We start from the raw sequence: 23,951 nt of genomic DNA on the forward strand, positions 1-23,951 counted from the left end.
ATTTTTAAAATAGTTCATGCTGCAGTGACGTCTGTTTTCTGTATGCTGAAGGGTCCAATGCCGAGATTTACCTTTCAGTATCTCATCTCCTTTCCAACTGCTCCTCATGAAACCAGTATTGCAGGTAGAACTAGGCAACAGTTAACACTGCAATAACATGAGGACCCCACAATTTGAGAAACTGACTTTAAGAGGAGAGAAAGGAAAGGGGAGAAGGAGGAGTACTAGTCTAAACCAACTTTGTGAGTCCTGGCTGGCATGGCTCAGTTGGTTGAGCGCCATCTCACAAATAGAAAGGTCGTCGGTTCAGTTCCCAGTCAGGGCACGTGCCTGAATTGCAGGCTCTGCCTGCAGCTGGGGTGCTTGAAGGAGGCAATCATTGCCATTTCTTTCCCTTTCTTTCTTGCTCCCTTCCCCTCTCTGTAAAATAAAAATAAACCAACTTTGTGACTGTTATACTAACAACGTCATCCACTTTCTGGTTACAGCTGTGAAATTTACTGCACAACCACTGCCATTCAAAGTAAAAACACCATTCAAAGTAAGAACAGTTCTTTCCAGTTTTGTAGAGAATGAGCCAAAAGCTATCACCATATTTTTCGGACTATAAGACACACTGCCCTGACCCCAAATTTGGGAGGAAAATAGGGGTGCGTCTTATAGTCCAAATGTAGCTTACCTGGCTCGCTACAATTTCTGCTTTAAAGGATGCTATTAAATATTTTACCACATTTTTTGCTTCAAATTTTTCCCTCTTTTCCTCCTCTAAAACCTAGGCGCGTCTTATGGTCCAAAAATACAGTAGTATTTATGTATAGGTAGGTTAGGGATATACTTAATGTGCGGGCACTTCTATTTGAAAAATAAATAAATAAATAAGGCTTCCACTGGCATCCATAAAAGCTTCCAGGGCACATTTACTAGAAAATCCAGCAGCCTCAAAAGAAGTCATGAGCACATAAATAAAGGTCTGTATACTCACAAAATAAGTATGTGTGACCCCCAATGTTTACAGTGAGGAACACACTTTTGAATAATGTTTTAGACAGAAATCCATCAGGCATTTGGCTCTACATGATCAAAGTGTTCTAAAGGCTTTAAAAGGTATTTGCCAAACGGACAAAATCTCTAGGACTATGAAGGGCGGTGAGACACTATCCAATGAGATCTGGCTCAAAGCAATGGTTAGGAAAATATATTAATATAAGCATAATTGAATTTTTAAAAACATCATCAGATATTATTTCTCTACTGTAAATGGTGCTTCTAACCAATTCTTTCAGTTGTGCCTCCTACTTGAGGGACAGAAAGAAGTTCAAAGTTAGACTCACCAGGTTCTGCCCCATAAGTAGCTGAGTGCCTTTGACTCAGCCCAATAACCTCCTTGACCATCAGCTTTCTTATCCCTATAACAATGCAGCCTCCTGTTCCAGGACACCTTGTATAACCTGACCCCTGCTCACTTTCAACCTTGTGTTTTGGCACAGGTAAACACTTCCCTATGTTTACTGCCATCTGGAGCCCTGGGCTGCTGACAGGCCCTCAAAAACTGAACTACCCATTCAGAACAACATCAGCTCCACTCATTCATTCATATCTAATTAGAAGTTTTTCCCTCCTGTGAGTTCCATGAGGACATCAGTTATGTCTTTCACTTATTTTTGTGGCTCCCATGACCGGCACAGTGACTACCACATAGATGAATGTGCAGTTAAGTATTTAGGGAATGAACCAGTAACTGATTAAATAAAGTACTATATAAAAATCAATCACCACATCTGAGAGTAAATGAAAACTATCTTTGTTAGTTAATATTAATTACATACACTGATGCTGGGGGGAGAGAAGGTTGTCTTCTAATTCTTAGAAGATGCAATCAGACAGTTTTGAGGACACTGGTAATTTGGCACTGTATCTCTCTATTACATGGTATTTCCTATCTAACTCATTTTTTCACTGTTTCTTCAACATAAACATGTTGACCCCAGCAAACAGTGCACAGCCAAGTTGCTATGAAAGCCAAGCTGATTCCTACTCTGCCTTGGGAAGTGGCAATGGACCTGCCAGATACATCCTTATTCCTGCTGTCAGAAAGTGCTGATGCTGCACAAAGTGGAAAACACAACCTGCCCTCTGCTTACCAGGCAGAGCTCGTCAGTGCCGACAATAGAAACCACCACTACTTCTGATGTAGCTCTGGGCACCTAACTCTCCCTTTCACTGAGATATCTGTCCTGGCCATGCCAGACCTAAAACTACTAAGAATATGAAACCATCTTCATTTTAGCCATTAAACTGAAATCAAGAAAGCTGTAATTGGTGGTTTATATGAGTGTGTTACTCATTTTTTCATTCTATGTATTTATGTTTGCCAGAAGACTACAGGCAAATGAGTGTCATTTGAAACACCTCTTCCAATGGCAGCTCAATTTCTTGGGGTAGGTATTAGCAGAGAGAAAAGTATTTCTAATATAATGTCATTATTTGTATACCTATAACATTAGTTTTAGCCACATAAAATAGGGATTACATGTTGTATTCGATAAATGTGAATCATCTTGTCTTAGATGGGTGTCTTCAGGTGATAGAGAAGTTAAAGTTTGAGGCAGTAAATACTTTATAATATCATTTCCAAGTACATGCAGTTATGGTTTTTGAATTATCATTTTAGTTATCACATGAAAAAAAGACTCATGATCTAACAGCTGGACAATATATTTGAAAAAGATATACAGTCAAACCTCTCAGTTCTTGAACATCTCCCAGGTCAAACACTTTGCTTCTCAAACAGCCTTCCAGAATGAATTAAGTTCGAGAACCAAAGTTCCACTATAATTAAGTACTTGTTTCAAGACTTGCTTTCCATGGCATTTTTATAGAAGTCTGAATTATTAAGTATATATTCAATACAAGAACCATATATGAACTTAAGATAGACCATTTGGTTTTTTTATCCCTGTTACATCCATCCCTCTATCTCTGTGTAACTATCCACATATGGACATGTTGATACACTATTCATATAGACTGTAACTTGTTGTTCAATTAAATGGTTGTTCAATTATAGTTGTACCAACTTCTCCCTCCTTGCTCTCCTCACCCTGCCCAGCCCCAGCTCCCTCAGTTAGTCCCCACCCTGGTGTCCATTACCATGGGTCCTTTATACATACATGTTCCTTGTAGACTGTAACTTTCTGAAAACTGTAATTATTCATCTATGACATAAAAATTCCTTTAATAAAGGTGATTACAATTCTAATTACTAATTAAAGAGCTCCTTGATTTACTTATTTAAGAAATATTTGTTGAGTGGTGTCAAGGTGTGTCAAGAGTGCAGAGTTTGTGGTGTGTTGAGTGTGGCCATGAACAAGACATACACAGTTCTCAGCCTTCTAGTACTGTGTTCTACAGGAGGAAGCACACAAGTAAATTACACAATGAATAAGTAAACACAGGGATTTCAGATAGTGGTGAATGGTATTATTAGCCTCTTGGAGAGTAATAAGACACAAATGTAAAGGAAATGCCCATGACATTTTTCAGAAAATGCAATGTGTGTCCTTAAACATTTAGTAACAACTTTAGACACTTAACTGACATCATTACTCTATGTATTGCTAATACCAGAAGCAGACTAGATATTAGAAAACACGTATGTATGAAAGGTAAATGTGCTTGGGGTAAGTTAAAAAGCAAGGTAACTGAATAACAATAAAATTTTTTTTAAAAAGCAAGGTATTGAAGTGCTGACACTAATGCCCACCAGGCATGACCTTTGTCAACTTCCCCTTGCAAAGACCCACTATGTTGATGCATAGAACAAGAACAATACTATGCTTTCCCAAACCTGTGAGACAAAAACAGTGATTGTGCCTCAGGCCTGCTGTGTAGCAGAGCTTGAGTGCATCCTGAATGCATATTTCACTCGTCCTGCTACTTACTGATTAGTCCTCAAAACAGTTTTTAGATTCCACAAAATGAAACTTAGAACAAGGGAAGCAAAGCACTAACATTTCTCTAGCTAAAGAACTGACAAGCAGTACTGATAATAATTATTGTTTATATAGCAAGCTCTCCTCTTCCTGGGCTTTGTGTACTACCTTATATGCATTAAAACCTACATCTTAACCTAACACACAATACATGTATACTAAAGAAAAAGAGATCACACTGCCAAGAGAAAGGACAGATGGAAAAGAGCTGAAAGCACAAAAGAACAGGAGGATGTGATGGCCCAGATCTCCTGACTGCAACAAGGTCCTCAGGACCTGTTCTTCCAGTTCTAATGACAATAATGAGGTATGTTGTAGCTCCTTGGAGGCAGGGGACAACGATAATTTCAAGTTAGTATACTTTTTTTAAAGTATATTTTATTGATTGTGATGTTACGATTGAACCAATTTTCCCCCTTTGCCTCCTCCACCTAGTACCCCCTTCCTTCTAGCAATCCCCCACTTAGTTTCCATCCATGGATTGTGTGTGTAAGTTCTTTGGCTTCTCCCTTTCCTATACTGTTCTTGACATCCCGCTGTATCTTCTGTATCGACCAATTATGCCTCTTCATTCCTGCACCTTTTCCCCCCTTCTCCCTGTTCCCACTCCCAGCTGATAACCCTCCAAAGGATCTCCATACCTGTGACTCTATTCCTGTTCTGGTTGTTTGTTTAGTTTGTTTTTGTTTTTTTAGATTCAGTTGTTGACAGTTGTGAGTGTGTTATCATTTTAATGTTCATAGTTTTTGATCTTCTTTTTCTTAAATAAGTCTCTTTAACATTTCATGTAATAATGGCTTAGTAATGTTGAGTTCCTTTATCTTTACCTTGTCTGCAAAGCACTTTATCTGCCCTTCCATTCTAAATGATAGCTTTGCTAGACAGAGTAATCTAGGTTGTAGGCCCTTGTCTTTCATGACTTTGAATACTACTTGCCAGTCCCTTCTTGCCTGCCAGGTTTCTTTTGAGAAGTCAGCTGATATAGTCTTATGGGAACTCCTTTGTAAGTAACTCTCTGCTTTTCTCTTGCTGCTTTTAAGATTCTCCCTTTATCTTTAACCTGTGGCAATTTAATTAGGATGTGTCTTGGTGTGGTCCTCTTTGAACCCAACTTGTTTGGGACTCTATGTTAAATTCCTGTACTTGTATGTCTATTGCCTTCACCAAGTTAGTGAAATTTTCTTTCATCATTTTTTCAACTAAGTCTTCAATTTCTTGCTCTTCCTCTTCTCCTTCTGGCACCCCTATGATTTGGATGTTGGTACATTTAAAGTTGTCCCACAGGTTCCTAAGCCTCTCCTCATTTCTTTGAAATCTTATTTCTTCTTTCCGTCCTGGTTGAATGTTTATTTCTTCCTTTTGTTCCAAATCATTGATTTGAATCCCAGCTTATTTCCCTTTACTCTTGGTTCCCAATATATTTTTCTTTATTTTATGTTGTGTAACCTTCATAGATGTCCTATGAAGATGGAGATGTAGGTAGGCATGCTTCGCCTCCTCACACAACCATAAAAAGAATTACAACCAGATCTCAAAAACAAGTAACACCCAGAACTGTCAGAAAATTGAGCTGTATGGAAGTCTGATAACCAAGGATTTAAAGAAGCCACACTTATCCAGATGCATAGGAAGGGTGGAGTTGCAAAGATGGATGGAGATGTGGTGTGGCGTGGACAAGCGGTGGCGGCAGCAGTGGAATGGACAGTCCTGCATTCACTTGTGTTGGATAAAAATTGGGAGGGGTATCCTGGGAGTGAGAGAGCCTGGTCCTAGGCAGACCACACAGCTCACAGTTCCAGCACTGGGAAGAGAAACCCCCATTACCTCTGGCTGTAAAAACCAGTGTGGAATTGGGCAGTGGAAGAAAATTCTGGATTTTCACTACGTAAAGGGCCCTCATGGACTTAGAATGCATGCAAACTCCAGGGCAGCAGCTGGAAGGGTGCCAATTGCATACGGAAGTGGGTGAAGTGACTGGAAACAGGGTGAGCTAGACCTCTGGTGGCCAGGCAGCAGCATCGTCCCCTCTCTGCTCCCCTCCCCATGAGTGGAGCCATGGAGCAGCAAAGCAGGTTGCCTCACCCTGGCAATTACCAAAACTCCACCCCACACAATTTATAGATGCCTTTGCTACATAAGACACACTGCTAAGAAAGGGAGTGAAAGCAGCTCTACCTAATACACAGAAACAAACACAGGGAGGCTGTCAAATTGAGGAGGCAAAGAAATATGGCCCAAATGAAAGAACGGAACAAAACCCCAGAGAAGGAACTAAACAAAAAGGAGATAGCCAACCTATCAGAACAGAGTTCAAAACACTGATAATAAGGATGCTCAGAGAACTCAATCAGTACAACAAAAAAAATAAAGGAAGAAATGAAGGTTAAAGAAAGTGAAATTGAGTCAGTATACTGACATCTTTCAAGTACTAGTACTAGATTACCCCGGCAAAGGTGATCAAAAAGTCAGTGAGATGCTGGGGTAAAAATAAAGACACTGTATTATGCACACTATATTTTAATCTAAATCCTTTAGATGCTGTAGAAAGTCAAGATAGCTGGACAGAGAGCAAGAGGGAAGAAAATTTTACAAGAAGCATGAGAAATGCAGACTCTGAGTGATTCTGTGTGAATACCAGAATGTACCACATTCCTACTACTTAATCCACATACTAATTATATGTTCAACGGCAATCTATGATACCAGGAATATTTGCCAGAGGTGCTGAACAGCCAGGTCACAGTTCTGAGGTGGATGTACTATCTCAGAGCCAAACTTGGAATGATCACAGAGATAGCACAACCAGGCCACAGTAGCTCATCTCCTGCATAGATCATCCAGGGTCAGTTCCCCTGAGGCTCTAACCATGGGTAGGTGTCTTCATCCTGGAATTTCAAATCCACACCAGCTTTAATTAAACATGACCCTTTCCCATACAATGGGTATCTTGTCTTAGTTTACAGGAGTGAACAACTTCAGAGGGCCGACCACTGAGCCAGGTCTGCACAGATGGTTGGTGGCAAAGCTGGAATCTTACTACAGATATCCCCAACTCCTAAGACAGATGTGTGACTCTAGTGGCTAATTCTGAAAACATCCAGGATCCCTTTCTATCTACTGACTGCTATCACATAAGCAGAGTTATTTGCTTTGCTCCAAGTTTCTATACTTTATTGGCCATATTAAAAGAACAAAGGAACATTGCCGAAAATTACATCATATAAAAATGGGGATTTATAACATTTAAACACTAACTTGCCTGCCAAGGAGCATTGCTGATAATTGAACCAGAAAAGAATTAAAACTGCAATTGATAACATTCTGAAAGAAACAATCAGTACTCATCATTTCTAGTAAATATGGTATGTTACTACAACAAAATTTTCTTCCCTGGATTTCCTGTGATAGAGATGCCTTACAAATGTCATCCACACTTATTTTCCATTAGATTAAAGGCCCTGCTGTCACCTTTTCTTTCTTCCACCCAGTGCACACTTTACCCCAGTAGTACCAGATGTGAATTATACCATGCCCCGTCTTTTGCTTTCCGCTCTTGTTCTTACATGTGTTGCACAACCAGGTATGAAGTCAGTTTTTCCTCTGAGAACTATAACTAGTAAGAGGAGCTAGGATTACAAGATTTGGCATACTCACTGTCTCTATGAAGTAAATTTCATCATAACTGAATAACTACTATTTCTATACATGGACTACTGACTAAAGTCTGCAAAAATAATTATTGTGGGCCCAGTAACGCGATCTGGAATCAGTGTAGTGATATTTGATCTGCATTCTGGGTCAGGCTCAGTGTCATGTTGCTGTATTCTTCCTCATTGGAAGTCAATACTGCAAATCCAGGTGCAGTCCAGAGCTGAGGTTTTACTAAAGAAACAAGTAACAGCTTTGGGAAAATACATACCTGATTGCACTTGCAGATAAGTGACCATAGGAGCCACTTGCTGAAGAGCTGCTGCGAGAATTATTGAGAATTGTGACCAAGGAGTTGGGAGACGTCCTTATCATGGTCTGAAGGTCAAAGCTATGATCGGATAGTGGTGATATGGACAGTGTACGTTTTCGGTTTGGCCTGGCTGACAGCCTGGGGCTCGGGAATCTGGTGCCTGTTAATAAACAAAACAGAACCTGAATACCTGCAGTACCTGTTATTTATTGCTACTTGCCTGTATGGAAGAAATGAAGGATAAGAAGTGGCAACTTGCGATGACAAGTAACTCTCCTCCCACTTGTGATCTACTGGCTACAATTGAGGAAATTAGGGAGAAATATTTATCTTCCAGGGGCTTACCTCCGGGGAGCTCTGTTTATTAATGTGCAGGCAAAATGATAAATTGCTAAACAAAAGGGAAAGACTTTTATGTGTTATCCCTCTCGTTTCTAGTGATTTATGACTCTGATGGCTGCTTAGATATTCCCAATCATTAATTCACCACAAGCAACAAAGACAGTGGTTCCCACAGTTATACAACACACCACCCTCCCCACCCCAACAAGTACCACTTTAAGGCCATGAGCTAAAGGAAAAATGAATTAAAGTGTCCTAACATAAAAAGTTCAGCTTGGTTATGCACTCATTTCCCACCAATTTCTGTAGTTATCTGATTCATTTTATACTTAAAGCTTTATTAAAACACTGCGAAATATATTATCCAAATTAATGGTTCTCAACCAGGGGGCAATATTACCCTCAGGGGACATCTGACAACATGTGGAGACATTTTGGTTATCACAACTCATGGATGCTACTTACATCTAGTGGGTAGAGGCCAGAGATGGTGCTGAACACCCTTCAATGTGTGGGACAGCCCTCACCCCAAAACGAAAACTATCTGGCCCCAAGAGTGCCAAAACTGAGAAACCCTAACCTAAAATCCCAATAGCCTAACAACATAAGTCCCAAAAACCATTTACAATCTTGGGCTGTAGTTTGTTTAAAGATTTTCCAAGATGGGGAGGAAAAAAACCCTGAGACCATTATGAGATTTGATAAGACTATTTTAATCATCTGGATTTATTAAGTACTTCTCTACATTTATTAGAATTTTTCACCTTCAAGAAGATTCTGCCAATGAAATTCTAACCAGGACGTTAACAACACACAACTTAAATTCATGCCAACTTAATACAACACTTCTTAACTGGAGAATTAAAAAAATAAATGCCCATTTGCCTTCAGCTTAGTAGACATTAGAGATTTGAATTTCAGAGCATAGCTATCAGTGTGGCCCACAGGCCCACTTCTGGCTTTCCTAAGGTTACATTTACATTACAATGTCATCAAACTTAAGTTTAATGAAAGAATGAGAACATAATCCCAGTAGATAAGGGGCAAGTGAAACATGATTACTTTTAAGTAATAATGGAGGGTTTCTATGTCATAGCATGGCTATACCTGCTTACATGAACATGGCAATTTTATGGTACCCAGAAAACTGAAGTAAACGGTAAGCCTTCTTTATATAAAAAGTCTACGCACTTCGTCTCCAGAAAATCTATTGGTGATATTTTCTTCATCAGGGATGGACCTTGACACAAGACCACAATCTAATGTACTTTAATTTAATGAAATGAAATAGATGATATAAAGACTCTATAGATAATGCTATAGAAATAGAGATATACTTTATAGTTAATAAAAAGTAAATCACAAACTGGAACTTAGTAAGTTAGTACCATCTATGTATAAAGCTATAAAACCAATTTGAATGATGAATGTGGTACCTACTCAAATTTTTCTTTCAGGCACATTTAAAATTGAGTTTCTTCATTTAGAATAGTTTCATTACCTGATTTAGAGCATGTTAGTAAAAAAAAAAAAATAGCAATCCCAACTATGTACACATTTTTAGCATTTAAATTAGCACCCTACTTTTATTATGGAATCTGCCTTACACATAAACGTATCATCTACTCACTATAAGAGGCTAATTTCATCATACAAGATTTTCAATGAAGGATTACATTCCACTTCCAAATGATTCTAAGGACAAACCGGACTTATGGTTGACTTCCATATAATCCTCAACAATAACCCTTCTCACTGGGACTCACTGGGCCTAAGGGATCACTGGCAGAGTAAGAAGTAACAGGACATTCTAGGAAGACCTGATCCCTTCAACACCTTTAAGTTTTTAAATCACTAACTAGCTAAGGAGGCCATCTGATGTTATAAAACGCTAGTGACTATATTTCCCTCACATCGCCCAAAGGCAAACACAGGGTTCACTCTTCCATGTACCCTCAGGTTGCACTCCAACTGGCTGGTCCAGCTTCTCAGTTTTTCCCTCCAAAAGGGGCACTTGTTTAAGTCAGCTTTCTCTAATACAAACAATGTGTTTCAGATGCCCTCATCTATAGCATGTTCCTTACAGGGATATTACTTGCTCTCTTGTCTTTTAAAGTCACTTGAATTGCAAAAGGTAGAATTAGAGACATAAAGCAGACTCATTTCTAATGTGCAATACAGAAATACCCTATCTCAAAGCTGGCTGGAACCCAAATATACCCATTGTTGGAACATAAAAATCAGGTGCTCATCTGAAACCAGTCTATTATGGTTTTTGCCAATTGAGGAGTCCAGATCTGGAACAATGAGCCAGAGTGACCAGCTAGGTCCCCTTTTGGCTCTGCTACTACAGGTGTTCATTCAATGCAGTATTTAAAATTGTTTCATTTCACTATTGGAAAAATCTCCAAGGTAAGCATTTTCAAAACATCTGAAAGAGAAGTGGCCCAGATCTTCACTTATCAAACTGTCCCCCTTTTAAATATAAGCTCAAGAATTCTTATTGGTCCAATGTAGATATCTTCAGTTTGGCTCTGTTAATTGTTTTGTTTCTCCACTCTAATAAAAAATTCTGACAAAGGAAAGGAGGTTTCCTTTTTTTTTAAAGGGAATTTTTAAAATATTTTTATTTATTTTTAGAGAGAAGGGAAGGGAAGGAGAAAGAGAGGGAGAGAAACATCAATGGGTGGTTGCCTCTCACACGCCCCCAACAGGGGACCTGGCCCGCAACCCAGGCACATGCCCTGACTGGGAATCGAACCTGCGACCCCTTGCTTTGCAAGCCCACGCTCAGTTCACTGACCTACACCAGCCAGGTCAGGGGGTTTCCTTTTATGTAATGAATGACAGGACATCTAAATTCCTACATAATGGCAATCAATTTACCATATACTTAGGCAAATTAAAATTCCTTTAATTAGTTTTTACAAAGAAAAGGGGTAGCTTCATCCTTTATTTAGATAAAATCCCCCACTGACTGACTAAACATATTCTCATCAAATAGGGAAGGTGATATGGTCTTCCCTTCCAGGAATTCTATTTTAATTATTTGAAAATTTTTAAATAACTAATTTGCATAGTAACACCAAACTTTCTTTTTCTACAATCCGTAATTGAAATGTGGTTATGATGAATCTGAGATTTAAGCTCTCCATTCTACAGAGCAAAGGCCCTGCAGAACATATAACAGATTTTTTTTCCACTTTGTATGTGGTAACCAGTGCAAGCTTATGTTACTGTGTAATATAACTACATTAGTTCATGAAAGTAAGACTGAAGCTGTAGGTTTTTACCCTGTGTGAATGTTCTCCAGACCTGAGGACTGAATTACTAACTAGTGCCAGAGAGTTGACAAATATATACCCTTTTCACAAAAGAATATAAATAGACGACAGCTGGAAAAGCACTACTTAATCACTGCTACTAGGAAAAACAAACAAATAAAATCTCAAGCATATGCCCTACTACTCAAAGTCATGTCATTGTCATACTCAAAGGGTAGTGGCTTTCAGTCACATATGCTGTGGATGATGTCACCAAGTCACTTCCTGGTACCTGACAAGTGGATCTGGGCTCAAAGAATCTTTGTAACTGAGAACTCTTAGATGTTCTGAAAAGTAATAATCATAGTCCCATTTGTCTATATGTCTTGATAAGTGACCCAAAGGAATTCAGTGACCCAAACAAATCATCATAAGCTTGAGGGACCCAAAAATAACAGATATGAAATGCAACAAATGATCCTATTTTCTTCTACTGTTACCTAATAAAAACAGTCTTCTAATTTTAAAATGCCTTTTATTTTTCCTAGATAAGAGGTCTTAGTGAAATATAATTTTTAATGTAAGAAAACATTAGCAAAATAAATCAAATGAAGAAAAATGTCAAACCAAGTACAGGTCTTTTTTTAAATTAATTTTTAAGACATAAAATCAATAAAACCAAGGAATGACTAGGCAAAATACATTCATGTAATTAAACACATTTCCTTATTTTGTTATCAAGACTGTCAAGGCAGGGCAGTTTTTTTGTTTATATGCCAAATTATAATGGGCTGCACCTTCCAATTTGCTCCCAAGCTAAACAGGGACTCCCATGATGCCCAAATCTGTGGCAGCTTCCTAGAAAACCAAGGGAACCAGAGCACCTAGTATTGATGACTCCTCCTCTTCCTCTGGATGGTAAAGTTAGACAGTTACCTAATCTTTGCATCTTCTTCTCCATTTCATAAGTTAGCATTTGCCACTCCTACAAAAAATAGCCCCATCACTTACTCTCCATGGCGTGAAGATATTCCATGTGGATGGCCCCAGCGCCAGTGGTGGCAGCTGATGGAATGATGTCTGCATAGGGGCTACGCTGGCCAGCTAACAGAGCCATCTGATGATAGTACTCTGCTGGACTCACTCCAGCATGTGGCGCTAGAAGAGAAGACAAGTATGGTTACTGTTTGAAAGGAGGTCAATAAAGTACATTTGTTATGTAGTCCGCATCAATAATTCCTTTTATGACTCATTCTAGTGAAATTCCTTTAACTTAAATTGTGCTTTCACTAAATTCTACCAAATATCTTTTATTTTAAAATAAAACTGAAGGAAGAAGAATAGAAAGAAATGAAATACATTATAAAATATTTGAGGTTAGTTTTGAAGGGATAAAAGTTTTGCCATCACAAAATATACATTTTGGAGTATTGATTTTAAGTTAGTTATTATGAAACAGAAGACTCAGAAAGAAACTTTCACCCTCTTCCCTACATGCCTAAAGGAATTCTGACAGAAAAACCTGCTTAAAAGGAGAACATATCTGGGTACCAGAATTATCAGGGGATCATTTTGTAAATTACTTAATTGTGTGACCATTTGTGCTGTACATCTAAAATTGATAGGGATGCTAACTGTAATTGAAACATTTTTAAAAATCTCCCTTCTTACCACTTAACCACATCTTCCTTCTTACCATTTTTTAAAAGGGAGCATCATTTAGCACCATAATATAAATTAAGTGTAACAGATAGAGTGAAATCTAAAAAAGGACATCCTTCTGTGTCAAATTGTTTCTGGGTGGCCCATCAAGTATTTGTTTACCACATGTATGTTCTTTCTCATCTCCCTGTTAAGTTGCGTACCATCCATTTTAAACCCCAGGCCCCTGTCTACCTCCCTTCATTCCAGAATGGCACATAAACCTCAAATGTGTTTTTAGGTCTCATATTTTTCTAGCACTCCGAGAAGTACATCTATAATAAATTAGGGGCATTTTCCCTGTTAATCTGTCTCATATTAATTATTAGCCCAGCCACAAGAACATAGAAGGTGGGAAGAAAAATTATTTTTTGTAACCCCAGTTTAAATAAATCACCAAGAATTTAAAATGATTAAAATGTGTGTATGTACTTAAGTCATTCCCATGTCTGTCTTACAAAACAAAACTGTTTCTTGTATAAAACCACTGGATGTTCACATTCCTTACAGTAGTTGACAACTTGAACAACTATGATTTCTTTCTAGATGCTCAACACACTTCTCTCAGCTTTCTGACAGGAGTGTCTGAGTAAGTTCTCAATACATGGAGGACCCAGCAGTTACAGGTAGAATAGTCAGCACAGCTCCAATAACACACAGTTAGGTGAGAAGCTACAATTTTGTGTTCCATAATTTAAAAGCTCTTTTTTTCACTACAAAATCAAGAAGGAAAATATACCTACCAATCTGGAGCAATTTACTGGCAAGACTCAACTCTCTAAGAGTGGGATAATAATTGGTTTCCCACCTGCCAATTTACATGCAAAACTGGCAGGATACTGCAGAGGTTCTGAGCGTGTCTCCAGATTCATGAAGATCTAGATACAAATGCCATCTCTACCTCTTACTGCTCTTTGAGGTTGTTGGGAGCAATGAATGCAATGATGCACATAAAGTGCTTAATAGCCCATGCCATTCCATCAGTAAAAGTTAGTTCTGCAATTAACTGTGTAGAAAAACTGGCATTCTAGCAATAACTTTGTGTTTTACTTGTGTGCCAATACAATTGTTATATATTACAAAGACAGAGATGTATATTAAAAACTCCAAGACCACAAGAGAATAATATTAGTGACTTAACTTTGTTTGTCTATTACTGAACTCTTGAGGCAGGAGGAGGAAGGTAGAACCACCAATCAAAAAATGTCTTATTCACACTCATCGTGAAATACTATGGATAGCAGAAGATAAAATGTTTTAACTAGAGGGTCTTACTTTCTAGTGGCTCAACTAAATTTCAGTGGTCCAGGCACAATTTCAAGTCCACTGTTAGCTGACCTCCCTTATCACCCTCTCCCTCTGTCCCTCTTGTTAGTCATTTCCATAAACTCCCAAGTACTCCATGGAGGTGACTCTCCATTTTCCCCATTCTAAAACCAAATCCCAAGCAGAACATGGCTTGCACATGACTCTCTTGACAGTTTTATTTTTAAAATGTGAATCTTGCTTTTTGAGGAAGTCGCAGTAGTAGCTGCTACTTAGGGCCGTTTATAGCCCACTGCTGCTCCTGGCTCACCACTGTTCGCTCTCGCGGACGAACAAGTTGGTCAGGAAGCCGCGCCGCAGCCATGGCTTTTAAAGATATCAGTTGTTTAAAAAAAAAAAATGTGAATCTTACGAACTTCCAGCTATAAGATAAATAAGAACTGGAGATACAATGTACAACATGATGAATATAGTTAACACTGCTATATGGTATATCTGAAAGTTGCTAAGAGTAAATCCTAAAGTCTCTCATCACAGGGGAAAAACACTTTTCTTTTTCTTTTTTTGTATCTATATAACTGTGATTATACTGTGATAATCATTTCACAAAATAGGTTAGTCATTATGCCATATACTTTAAGCTTATACAGTGCTTTTATCAATTATATCTCAATAAACTGAAAGAAAATATGTGAATCTTGCCCAAATGCAAAACTTATTCTCTTTAGGTGCTTTTCAACAAGCTGATTGCTGTTCCTGGAGCACTTGCTACTCCTGGAAGTACAACTAAGTAGGTGTTTACTGTGCAACCTCATGCAGCTTTCCTACATACTATTTCCACCAGGTACAGAAAGCCTCAGAAAATGGTTAGCATGGAGAACTGGGACAGTGCAGGGCCACTTCAAACACTGCTCAGAGAGATGGACTGCATGGTGTGGCTCTGTGCTCTGAAAAAAGCCTCAGTGATTTGTGACCTGCTGTAGAGAACTCATAACCTACTACTATCTGCCATCAATAAGGCTTATGCAATTATGGACCTTCATTCAGGTTCTGGGAATTGTGAGCAAGTGAGTTTGCACATGTGTGTATGCAATGGGAAATGTTCTTCTTGAATCAAAGAAATGGTTTAGAATTTGACAATTGCAGAATACACAACTCCAATTAAAAAGAGTCATGTCAAAGTAATTAATTAGGAGGCTAATAGAACCAACCAGAATTTGATACTTGAGAGCCTAAAATGAGCATCAGGTATTACAGAGTTAAGGTTCATTTATTACAGAGTTCATTTCTTTTCCCACCACTTCCGTGTTCTAGTTTTTGTTTGGCATGATCAAGGATAGACTGCACATGCAGCAATATGTCTGAACCATCAAGTTCTCTAAGACCTTGCTATTCAGTGTGTGGTCCATGGACCAGCAGCACTAACATTATCTGAGAGATCTTCATCTCAGGCCCCTCCTGGATTCACCCCACACAGAATCACATTTTATCACCACACCCAGGTGATCCATATGCACACCGGAGTTTGAGAAAAGCTGCTCTCATAGACACATCTGTATAAATGTGCCTCTGAGACATGCAGAACAGAAAAGTATATATCAAACAGTGAGCAAAAGGTACTGGTTACACACGCACACTGTATGAACGGCTACAGGGCCAGCCTAAACTTCTGTGAAGCTCAGAACAAAACAGTGAGTAAGAGCAAGGATTTTATAGTAAGTGAGATCTGGCTTTGAGTTTCACCTCTGTCACTTTACTAGCCATGGACCAGGAAGCAAATTATCTGGCCCCTCTGCACACTGCTATCTTTACCTGAAAATGGAGATTATAACTCCACCCTCGTGGAGGTGTCCCTACATTGAAATGAAAGCATGCACTTAAAACATTTAGCACAGTGTCTGGCCCATGGAAAACACTCAATAAACATCAGAGCCCCTCAACACCATGCCCCAGATGAGGCAGAGGGAGAAGGTGTTCTGATGTGTGGAAGCAGAATGGGTTGGTCTGAGACTTACCATCTGTGGGACTCAGTCCCCGGGCTGCAGAGATCATAGAGAGGGACGGACTGCTGTGCAGAGACCGGATGTAGTCCATGTAAGGGTTGATATAAGGATGTGGAGGGCTGAAGGGGGACTCAGAAGCTGCAGCAGGGTTCCGGTGTGGGGAGATCCTAATGAAGGGCAGGTCCGAATATGTTGGGCTACTAGATAAAGCAGAGGGCCTAGGTAAAAAAGAAAACCAGATACAGAGGTTTGCTTGTAACAAGTATCCCCACAGGCAGAAGCTGTGAAAAAAATAAGAGTTTAAGTGAACTTAAAGTGTCTTGGGGGAAAAAATATCAGGCATATATATATTTTAGTACCTTGAAATTACAGTGACATAATGCAGGTAGAACACTACTATACAATTATTTGCCAGAGAAAAATTGACCTTTGAGATATTTTATGACACTTAAAGTATAGAAAAATAAAGGGCTGCCTTTGGCTTTTCTGATTAGAAGAAATACTAAACAACAAGCATCTGAGCTTAAAGTAGCTGCTGAGTTCATATTTTCCATTTGACCTGAATATTAAGTTCACCATTAAAAACTTACCTCTCACCATTACGGTGTTTCATTAAAAAGAGAAGAGAAAGAAGAGGAGAGGAGCGAGGAGAGAAGAGAAGCAAATATGTCTAGACTGTAAGGCTGAGCATGCATATGGCAAAGTTGCCCACAAATAGGAAAGGTGACTAATTGCAAAAGTCTGTAAAAAATGTGAAACCAGACACTCTATATATCCATGCTCGAGCTTTACGCTACATTTTGCAGTATGAGTAAACCCAGTTTTATAGATCCGGGTCTCACTTTGTTGAAGGCAACTCCTTCTCTCTGAAAAGCAGCAATAAGAGTCAGTTTCCTCTCACACTCATATTTCATATGACATCCTGATTAGCCATTTTCAGTGAATAATCAATAATTAAGTGCTCCTGGGGTTAGAAAGTCAGCAAAGAATGAGGTTTTGATCAAGCTCATGTCTTGGTTATAGTGAGCTAAAGTAGACTGTACACTTTAAGCTGATGAAAATAAATTCTCAAATACATCTTGCTGTCAATCCCCTCCTGGTACTCCCACAGGCACCCCGGAAGCCCCTGGGACAGGCATTTCTAGAATGGTCAGTCTGTACAATGCCCTTCCCTGCCTTGCTCCCTGTTAAATAGAAATTGTTTTGTGTGGATAATCCAGTGAACTGACCATGACAGGTTAAACACTTTGCACTTTCTTTTTTCTCATTCATGGAGGGCAATGCCATAAAAAGGAGAAGCCAAGATACAGACAGATCTACTGAGAATGGCAAATTCCTCTTACACCACTGGCTTTAAGAGTAAAATGAAAGGGAGGGGAAACATATTTTCTCATCTTGCCTCTCAAAGCAAGTGCATACTGATGGCCAGGCTCTAGGCCCCATCACCCTGTCAGAATACAATCTTGGAAGAAGCCAGCTCCACCAAGTAGGTGCACAGCAGAGGCAATGAAATAAATGAGACCAAAAATCGGATAATGAATTTTCTCTCAGTAGAAAATAAAAGAGATTAAAATATGGGGGTGAATGGGGGGGATTTTCTTGCTTACTCCTTCTTAATCATTTTTTTTTTACTTTGAACTAAAAAAAGAGGCTTTTTATTTGTTATTCAGATGCCACTTTTGGTGAAATAAAATAAAAATCCAGTTTTCTAAATTTACATGTGGGAAGAGTGAAAACTCAGCACCAGAAAATAGCTTTCTTTTCAAAACAACTTGAGGCTTTCCACACTCACTCAGAAATCAGTAAAATTACTTGTATTTTAAATAAAATCGGTATAACCTAATAGAGTATCCTATTTTAGCTTTTTACTACAAATCAAGTGTGCTATTGATTAAATTCTAAGCTCTATTTAAATATGGTGCTACTTTAGAGCACAGGGGATGCTCCAATTCATTAGTTCATTTCTACCAGAAAGGAAAATCAACCTTCCAATCTGGTTTAAAAATAATTATTACAAAGTATAAACCTACTTGTAGATATATGATGAGAGATCGGTGCAGCAAAAATGTTGAAAGTAGACATTTCAAGAAATTCATGAGATGATATCTCCTAGACAAGCTTTTGTGATCCACTACAAAATGGGTCTGAATATGATCTAAAAATCAGTGAAGCAATAGTATTTCATACTTGCTTTTATTTCCAGTTTATACAAAAATTGAAAACTTATTTTTCTGAAATTCCAGAAAAAAAAAGAAGAGTAGTAAAAAAATTTTAGAGGCATAGAGTCCATTTTGAAGAATCACACATGGGAAAAAAAATCAGCATGTAGAACAGGATGAAAATTCTCTTTTTCCCTCCCTTCCTCTCTCTCTAAAAGTAAATAAAATAGAATGTTAAAAAAATCATATAGGGTAGAATTGGTCAGTCATAACCCAAAGAAGCAAGGAAGCCAGGAAGGAGATGACCGACAGTTTTCTCAAGTTCGTGGATGTCTGATGTCTGCACCCAGGCCTTCACCCTCATTTGACCGTTTCCACAAGAAGACTGAAAATAACTATTAAAAGGGCTGCCACGAGAAGGAATCAAAATCTGGTCACATCTTTCCTGGCAGAAACATGGGTAAGAAACAACACCAGGGAAGACAGTTGATTCCTCCTGGAGATAAAGTCAGGCAACTTCACCCACTCTAGGAATGCCATAATCACACATGCCACTTCCAAAGACATGGTGCTGAAGAGATACTGGATCATTTAGTTCTAAATAAGGTGGTGAGACGTGCTTTCAGAAAGGAATGCAAGTAAGAAAGCTGTAAGTTAATCAACTGCCCTGAAGAAAGAAACCATCTGGTTCAAAGTCTGCCATCCCCAGGACATGAATAGCAAATTGCTCAGTACCAGTTACCCAGTGAGGGGTCATTAGGACTTCCGGAGACAGGTGAGACAGACCATTAGATAAATGGTACCATGAAGGGCCTGGGTTCTAAAGGGGAACTGACATGGATGGCAGCTGTGCAACCTCAGCCAGCACACCTACCCTCTCATTGTCCTTAAGGATCCAAAAGGAAAGATACCTACTTTGTAGGGGTCTTGGCAAGTAAATACGTGTAAATCCAATAGTGCTATTTTTTCTCACGTATATCACACACTATGCTAATATAGTCCACTCCTAATCTATACATATACACAATACAGACATATATACTCATACAGAAATATACACACACATCCATATTAGGAATGGCATATACAGCATGCTATGTGATTTTCAAACACTGAAATACCGGAACCTTCTTTTCAAAGCTAACCTTATGCTTTGCTCCCCTACGTAACAGTGCTTCTGAAGCACACCCTTAGAAATGCCAGGCCTCCCCTTAGTAAAATTATGAAACCACATTAAGAACAGAAACTCAGGCCCTGGCTGATGTGGCTGAGTTGGTTGGAGCTTTGTCCCGTAAACCAAAAGGTCACAGGTTCGATTCCTAGTCAGGGCACATGCCTAGGCTGTGGATTTCGTCCTTGGTCAGGAATGTATGATAGGCAACTGATAGATGTTTCTCTCTCATACTGAAATTTCTTTTCCTCTCTCAGTCCCTTCCTCTCTCTCTCCCTCTCTCCCTCTCTCTTATAAAGAAAAAAAGAAGCATGTACTTGGGTGAGGATTAAAAAAGAACAGGAACTAGGTAATTAGATACAAGAGGTTTGAAGGAACTGCATTTGAATTTAGGATTACTAAATTCAAATTCACTGTCTCACTAAGCAGAAGTTCCCTGATATCACAAAATGGAACAATAGCAGCCCCATTACAGGGCTGCCATCAATGACTAGCACTGGGTACTCAGTAAACGGTAATAGTAATAGTTGCTGACACCCATGGGGTTGTGAGAACCACCCAACAAAAGTTTCAAGGATGTGTGTGTATCTAAACTCAGCAAACAGGTGTCCACATGTTGTTTCAGTTTCCTCGCTGCTCACTGAAAGTTGATCACTGATTAATTCTGTTTCCATATCAGGCTCTTGTGAGTTGGCTAAGCATGACACTCTTCTAGTGCTGAAGACTGAAAAAATGAGTTTCTAAGCCACCAAAGCTCAGCACCCGACCTAGAACTATAATGGCTCCAGCATCACCTGACAATGGATGTAAATATATCTAAATTATAGTTTTTCAACAAAGCTGCTTTAATATCACCTAAACAGAGCTACCGCAAAATGCCTGGAAGCTAGATCATTTATCAATTTTTTTCACTATAAAGCAAATTTGAGAGGGAAGGTTAACCTCTTTAATTTAATAGGTAAATGTGTGTTTATTGCCATGCACAAGAGCCATTCAAGATTATGACCCAAAGGGCGAATTCTACAGTAGGAAAAGGAGGTGAAAGTTGTGGGGAAGACAGCCACAAAATTTTCCAAATACACTTGACCTGGTAAATATTTGTCAAGCTTGCTAAAAAATAAAAACCTTCATTTGAAGATTACAGTAGCACCAGAAAAAAACATATAGGTGTCTGTTTCTAGGTTTATATTTTTAGAAGATACATAATTTGAGAATTGCTATTGGCCTCTCATATTTCCTCTGCCTGTAGCTTTCTTTTCTCTCTGTGTTCTGGGGCTGGACAAAACTCAAACACTGAGGTCAGCACAAACCATGGAGAGAAAAACCACAACAAGAAACATACTGAGAAGAACTATGAAACATAGAATTGTTCCAAGAACAGAGATTCCATGTCTTTTATGTTGTAGCCAAAGAGTATAGAAATATGACTGTGACCCTCTAAACTAAATTATACTAACTTTAGTCTAGGACCAGAGATGCCCAGCTGTAGAGGGCTATCTGGGCTGCCGGAGCACAACTGCGGGGATGAGGGGTTGTTCCATTACCTCTGCATCTTGGCTCATGCGTGTGGATCCAGCATGCCTGCTCACAGTTAACGTCCCTCATACTGCTCTCACCTATTTGTCTTTCCAAGGCCATAAAGACCTAATGAGTGGCTGTCATTTGTTTCCATGTTGGAAAATGAAGTATAATTTCAGAAAAGAAGGTGGAGATTGTGTTGATGTTCTCCCAAAAGACAATAAAACAATATGAAGTTGTGTGTTTGTGGAGATAATTTAACTTGAGATTTTTTTAAAAGGTCATGAAAACAGATTATGAAGAAAACAGTAGAGGATTCTCATTAGAGCATTCCTAACATTATGTTATGATAAACTTCAAAAAAAACACATTGCAGAGAATACCTTCTTAGTTAGAATGAAATATGATTAAATAATCTAATTTGTTACTGCCTTTTCATCTATCTTATTGGGTTACTAAAATGCCAAGATTAAAATCACAGTATTTAATCACTTGCATGACTCATTATGAGAGTGTTAAACAAGGTTTGCATACTGGATCATTACAACTTGCTTTCATGTTGCTTAGAATGCTGGAAATGTACACAACACCCCTCACATATTTGCATGAGGGCTCCAACTACCAGAAGAATGAAATGTTGTGCTTTTATATAACAAATTTATTTTCTATTTAACTTTGTTCGTTCCATAACAAGTAGACACTCTTCCTATTCAAGCACTGGCCTAACAGAGAACAAAGGAAGTTATCCCTTATAATGTATTTTTAACCAACTAATAAATTATTCAATAGTCACAGTTTTAATAAACCAAAATTTGTAATAAAAAATTTGCTTTCCATACAGTGTAGGAAACAACTAAAATGTCCACAGCTAATACACTAAAATAAACATTGTAGGAAATCTGCACAATCCTGGACTTCCTCTTTTCCTCCATTCAAGGTGAACTTCCAGATAACCTTTGTCCCAGAATAATCATGTGACCCTTAAAAGTACCCAGGGTTGTGCCAGTTACTTTCCAATTACTATCCTTCACCTGGGAACCACTGCATGCCCAGAAAGGCTGGTCTTTAGGGTATAAATCAGCTGGCTCATTTTTCCTCTGGATTCTACTAATGAGAAGCACTGGCAGAAGCTGGCAATGGAGAGAAGAGCAATCAGGGATATTTATTTCAGTAACTTACTCTCCATTGCTAGAGATCTGCTAGTGGCATCCCTCTTCCCATGGCCACCTTTCCAGAAGCATGACCCCTCTTCCTCGGATCCAGCCATCAATGAATCAATCTGTACCTTCAGGTTAGGGGTAGTAACCTTTTCCAACTTTCAGTAGTCCTGGGGGCTGGACTTTAGGATCACTTTTGGGGCCTTTAACCTTGTTCACTCCTTTATAAATATCCACTCTTTTAAGCTGCCAGGACCCTAACTGGTAAGATGGATCAGTTTTAAATCCCATTTTTATCATCTTTGTAGGTAAATTATAGTTTCCATGAATTTTGAATTTACTTAGGCTTTTTATAAAGTTATCATGTTAGATTTCAATTTTTTTAAATTACCTGCATAACTAAACAGATGAATATTTCAAGGACATATTTATTGCATAGACATTTTATTGAAAATCCATTTACTAAGAATCAGTTATGATTTCAGCAGTTGGGACTTTCAAGAAATATAATATATGGTCATTTGCTCTCTGCTCTCAAAGAATATATAGTCATATGGGGTGAAAGGTATACATCTATAAGGAGTATATAGGAGCAAATTTTATCTGATGAGCAGTACAGTCAAAAACCACCAACGGAAGGCTTCCAGGATACACCTTGGTTATGAAAAATATGGAATGTAAACTGTGCTACAAAATACAAATATGATTTGGATAGAAATGACCACTAAAGCTGAAGGTTAAAACATTGCTTAATGTACACACTAACACTATGGTGCTGAATTATTTTTTTACATGGAGTATTTAAGGGCTATGGCTGCATTCTTTAACAAAAAAACAAAAAAGAAAAAGAGAGGAAGAAATATTTGTTTTAATTATGAAACATTCTTTTCAAGAGGTTTTGACAATGACTTCGTTATTTTTTCTATTTATGTCTGAATATAAAAGGAGTTTATAACCATGAATGGAAAAGTTAAGAGGTTTAAAAAAAAATAGTCATTCCCTATATCCACACTATCCAGACTGAACCAGTGTCAATATTTTAACATATTTAATTTCAGCACTTTTTCAGGCATTATGCTCTTCTAACACAGTCAAAATAAAAGTATATTTCAAATTATACTTTTGCTTTTAATATTAAAAGGTTTTCCTAATATCTTTTAACAAATTGTACCTAAACATCATTTATCATTGCAGTGCAAATTAAAGCCACAGTGAGTTACCATTCAACACCCACTGGAATGGCTAAAATTATAAAGACTGATAAGTGTTGAGGATTTGCAGAAATAGAAACTCTCAAACAATGTGAGTGTAAGCTGGCATAACCTCTTTAGAATATAATTGGGCATTATCTACTTGATGTATAACCTATGATCCAGCAATTCCTTTCCCTGTTATATGCCCAATATAATGTATGAACA

At 38.4% G+C, this 23,951-nt stretch overlaps 1 protein-coding gene across 3 annotated transcripts in view; it reads right to left on the minus strand.

Moving 5' to 3' along the window:
* The window catches only part of GLI3 (GLI family zinc finger 3), a 298,462-nt gene that overhangs the window by 79,481 nt on the left and 195,030 nt on the right, over positions 1-23,951 (minus strand). For all 3 annotated transcript variants that reach the window (XM_053926574.1, XM_053926573.2, XM_053926575.2), the window contains 3 exons: positions 16,541-16,746; positions 12,570-12,716; positions 7,912-8,113 (listed from right to left, as the gene is read on the minus strand). In XM_053926574.1, the coding sequence (XP_053782549.1) occupies positions 7,912-8,113; positions 12,570-12,716; positions 16,541-16,746 (555 nt within the window). The remainder of the gene's footprint in view (positions 1-7,911; positions 8,114-12,569; positions 12,717-16,540; positions 16,747-23,951) is intronic.

This window comes from Desmodus rotundus, chromosome 6 (genome assembly GCF_022682495.2).
Source record: "Desmodus rotundus isolate HL8 chromosome 6, HLdesRot8A.1, whole genome shotgun sequence".
In the NCBI taxonomy this organism is placed as follows: Eukaryota; Metazoa; Chordata; class Mammalia; order Chiroptera; family Phyllostomidae; genus Desmodus; species Desmodus rotundus.